This window comes from Limulus polyphemus, unplaced genomic scaffold (genome assembly GCF_000517525.1).
Source record: "Limulus polyphemus unplaced genomic scaffold, Limulus_polyphemus-2.1.2 Scaffold3689, whole genome shotgun sequence".
Taxonomy (NCBI): Eukaryota; Metazoa; Arthropoda; class Merostomata; order Xiphosura; family Limulidae; genus Limulus; species Limulus polyphemus.
Genome location: NW_013669299.1, coordinates 31,351 through 36,037, shown reverse-complemented (window position 1 = coordinate 36,037; position 4,687 = coordinate 31,351). Strand labels below are relative to the sequence as shown.

The 4,687-nt window shown below is 29.5% G+C and overlaps 1 protein-coding gene across 3 annotated transcripts in view; it reads left to right on the top strand.

The window, feature by feature from the left end:
* Window positions 1–4,687, top strand: part of LOC106469860 — a 34,279-nt gene that overhangs the window by 2,781 nt on the left and 26,811 nt on the right. For all 3 annotated transcript variants that reach the window (XM_022398427.1, XM_022398428.1, XM_022398426.1), the window contains exons 2-3: window positions 440–574; window positions 1,773–1,835. In XM_022398427.1, coding sequence (XP_022254135.1) covers window positions 440–574; window positions 1,773–1,835 — 198 coding nt within the window. The remainder of the gene's footprint in view (window positions 1–439; window positions 575–1,772; window positions 1,836–4,687) is intronic.

The following is a 4,687-nucleotide window of genomic DNA, read 5'->3' as shown; positions in this document are numbered from 1 at the left end:
TTGCATGTTGGATAGGCAACATGCAGAAAGTAAAAGGCATGAGAAAAACATTGCTTAACAAATCTTAAGACTTAATAAAAATTTTGCATATTTCAGTTGATTTTGCGTATCAAAGTCTTGTAATGTTTTCTGATAATCTGCCAAATTTGTGGACATTTGCTTACTAATTAAAAAGTTATAGCATGAAAACTATAAGAAGCACAAAATGGTTATGAGGTCGGTCCCAGGGACTGAGCACGTGCTGAAAGAGCTGATAAATGTTATGATGTGACCATTAGAATGCCTGAAAAAACTGGATGAAAAATAAATTTTTTTGTTGTAACATATAAAAATTTTTGAATAAAAGCCATATTTCTTCTCAAATTGTTATTCAAACTGATCTATTGATTGTGAATCTGTGAATTTTACACAAAGTTATGTATTTTGACATTTTCAACAGAACTATTTAACAGCAGTGTGGATCGAGTGCAGTGTGTGGTGGGAGAAACGGTTCCCGAGTCAACATTGAGAACTGTAGCTCTCCAACAAAATTTGAATGTTGAGAAGGCCTTGGATGCTGTTCTTCATGCCAATGGTGAATTTCAGAAAAACTTAATCCATCTAATATTTTCAAGTTTTATAATTTCTTTATAGTAAATGTCTTTATCTCGTATAAAAATTAATGGGTAATTTTACTCTCACTAAGGGAAAACATCTAAACGAAAGGATTTAGCAATTTCAAATTTTTAGATTCATTTATTTGCCACCATATGGAGGTTTCTCATTCTAATTATCAAATTATTTTATCTGTTAAGATTTATCTGTTATATTTTTTAAACATAAGTTTCAATTTAAGATAAGTAATTTTAAAATTTACTGCAGTTTTATATCTTGAACCACATGATGAAATATGATTGATGTTTCTCCATCTGTTGAGTCTTTTCTTCCTCTTACACCATGTAAAATTTATAAATTTTAAAGTTAGTTATGTCATATCAACCAAACCCATGCATATATTTGTTAGTGAAAATAACAGATAAAATATAGTTTTTTTTTTAAGAAATGTTTGATAACTATCTGGACATTATAAGGATTTCGTATGTGAAATTTTCTGATGCATAAAAGTATTTTTATCTTAAAATGAAAATTACTTTGTATGCTGGATAGGCAACATGAGAAAAGAAACAAAGGCATGAGAAAAACATTGCTTTAGAAAAAATCAAAATTAAATATCTTATTTTTCAAAAACTACATACTTATAGGACCTTTCATCTCAAATGTAAAATAATTTTATCCACTAGTTTCATTTTGTAAAGAACTTTCACAAGAGTTATATATCTACTTACAATGTTTGAACACCATCTGGTTCAGAGCTTATATATATATATTTAGATATGAACTGTAAACCCCAATTGTTTGAACACCATCTGGCTCAGAGCTTATAATTTCTTTCAGATATGAACTGTGAACCCCAATTGTTTGAACACCATCTGGTTCAGAGCTTATACTTTCTTTCAGATATGAACTGTAAACCCCAATTGTTTGAACACCATCTGGTTCAGAGCTTATACTTTCTTTTAGATATGAACTGTGAACTCCAATTGTTTGAACACCATCTGGCTCAGAGCTTATAATTTCTTTTAGATATGAACTGTGAACCCTAATTGTTTGAACCCCATTTGTTTAAACACCATCTGGTTCAGAGCTTATAATTTATTTTAGATATGAACTGTAATCCCCAATTGTTTGAACACCATCTGGCTTAGAGCTTATAATTTTCTCCTTTTTTTTAGGATCACCAGCAACTTCAGTACAACCTGCAATACATGAAAACTGGCAATGTAGAGATAGACGAGGTATGTTACTTTCATGAGAATTTAGTACTTTGCTTGAATAAACAAGTTAATTTAGCCTCAGAAAGGCCTTAGAATTAGACCAACCCTTTGTTATAAGTTAAACTGTCAAATCCAGTTGATTTATTTATTCTAAAACTGACTTGTGGTATATACTGTAATATTAAAGGAACATGCTTTCTAGTTGTGGATACTGTCCTTGTATCATAATAGTACAGCAGGTAATTAACCTTTTACATGGACTTGGTCATTTTGACCAACTTTGTGACCACCATGTAACCATAAAATAACTTATTGTAACGAGTGTATCTTCACAAAACATACTTTTAATTACATAATTTTACTAAATATTTGTCTGTGAATTTAACAAGTCATAGTCCAAGTCAGACTATGGCTTCTTGAGTACAAGGTTATTTTTGTGTTAAGAATGAAAATTTTCTTTCATCTTACAGTTTTCAAATTTCATTTGCATAACCTCACAAACCTCCTAAATGAATATCAAAAAATTTTTTCAATAAAACTTTGTATTTTTTCTGTCGTTTTCTCTGCCTTAACACCATATAGCCTCATCCATGTGACCGACTTTTAACCACCACCAAAGAATGTGAAATAAGTCTAAATTACCTTTTGTGTGTGCATGTAATGACTGCAGATTGTAACAGAAAAATTACAATTATTTATCCTAAAGAGCCTCAAGCTGGGAACAGTTTACATCTGTTTTTATTTAATTTTATTGTCCTTTGAATTGTGTATAACGACTAAACATGGGTAACAAAGCTGTATATACTAAGTGAGTGCATAGGTCAAGGTAAGACAAGATACTGAATTATGTAATAAATATTTGCAGCTTCCTTTCAAACCTTGCTGAAAAATGTATTTAATTTTTTCACTTCATTTATATATTTGTATCTAACCTAATAAGTTTCTTATTTTTATGCCTCCCCTCCAGTGGTTGAGCAATAAGTCTGCAGACTTACGGTGCTAAAAACTGGGTCCCAATACCCATGGTGGGCACAGTACAAATAGCCTATTGTGCAGCTTTGTGCTTAACAACAAAGAAACATCTAATTTTTACATCTTAACTTTTTTAACAATAAATAAAACATATATATAACAAAAAACAAGACACTTAGTGCTTGATATAAGTTAATTCTAACTTTTGGTATAGTTATTTTTAGTGCTTTACTAAATTTTCATTCATATCAAATATTCAGTTAAGAATACAAAATAATAACATGCAGAAAGAATACAATGACCTATAGCTATTATAATTAAGCAGGCTTTCTAACTGAGCTATAAGTGCATTAAAATATTTTCCTTACTTGGTTGAGATGAACTTGGTGATAGCAACTTTGAATCTTTAGGCCAAATAATTCAGTAGCTGTTGTGAGAATGAATTAATCTATTACGTAATTCAGTAAATTAAAATCTTCTCTTTCTCTTAGTGAAAATAATGTTTTGCAATTATGAAAGAGGATTATTGACATTTTTTAAAAGTACGTGATAGGAGGGTGTGACATGGGTTTGAGTTTCTGGTTTACATCTGTAAATCAAGATGATTGGATGCTGTAAAATTAGATTGTCTTAGCAATATCTGTACTATATGTTTGTAATTATAATAAAAACTTAGAAGCTCAAATAGGGGGTGAAAAGAATATCTGAATTGTGCAGTTCAATGCAAAAGTGCTACCTGATACTGAGAACTGACGATTGAGAATTTAACCCTTTAACTACAGGCTTGGTCGATTCAGCTGAGTTTGTAACTCCAAAGTTATCATCAGTTTCCATACTATAACTTCTAATATGTTATGTGTATCTTCACAAAATTTGGCAAGCTTTCAGTAAACATCAGAAGTCTTTTGTACAATAAAATCAGAATTTTTTAACTAATATTTTTACTAAAAATTTGTCAGTGAATACATGGAGATGGTGGTTGAGTGCAAAGTGATTTTCATGTTAAAATTAAAAATACTTCATCTGAAAATTGTTAAATTTCATTTGTATAATTTTTAAAACATCCTAAATAAATATCAATTTTGTTTTCTGTTTTTTTCTCTACGTTAACTCTACACACAATTGATCAACTTCACTGACCTTGTGAACACCATAAAAAAAGTACAAAAGAAATATAAATTACCCTTTTTCTTTGTAGAATCACTGCAAATTGTAACAGGAAACTACAGTTATTTATCCTAAATAGTTTAAAGCTCGTAACAGTATTTATCTGTTTATACTTAAATTTTGTTGTATTGCCCTTTGATCTGTGTATAACTAACTATCCCTCCACACAAGTTGTAAATTACTAGGCGAACATGTAGCTCAAGTTGCTGTATTGAATAATTTAATGCATGAACTGCTTATGAGCATACCCCTAAGGAATTATTTTTCATTATCTTACCTAATCTAATCTGTTTCAAATTTTTGCATTTTAGTTACTTTTATAATAATAAATAACTTGCGTGAAAAAACAAGAAATATAATACTAGGTGATGTCCAGTTTGTTTTTGCTGTTGATGAAAGTGAAGCCTACTTTTTTTTTTATACTAATGGTACTAGTACACTAAATAATTTTTATTTAATTAAATAATGCACATAAGGACCAAAATAATAACATGCACAAAGCAAACATTGTCCTGTAACTATTGTAATTTATCTGGCTTTATAACTATGTGATAAGAGCTCTTAAAAAATTTAGCTAAAACTGTGGATTTGAATATCATTAGCAAAATTTTCAAACTGTAGGTGAAATAGACAATATCCTGTATAGGAAACAATGTAATATAATATTTTATTTGATAGGTTAAAACTGGCTTTCTATTGGTTATAAATAATCTATATATATATATATATATATA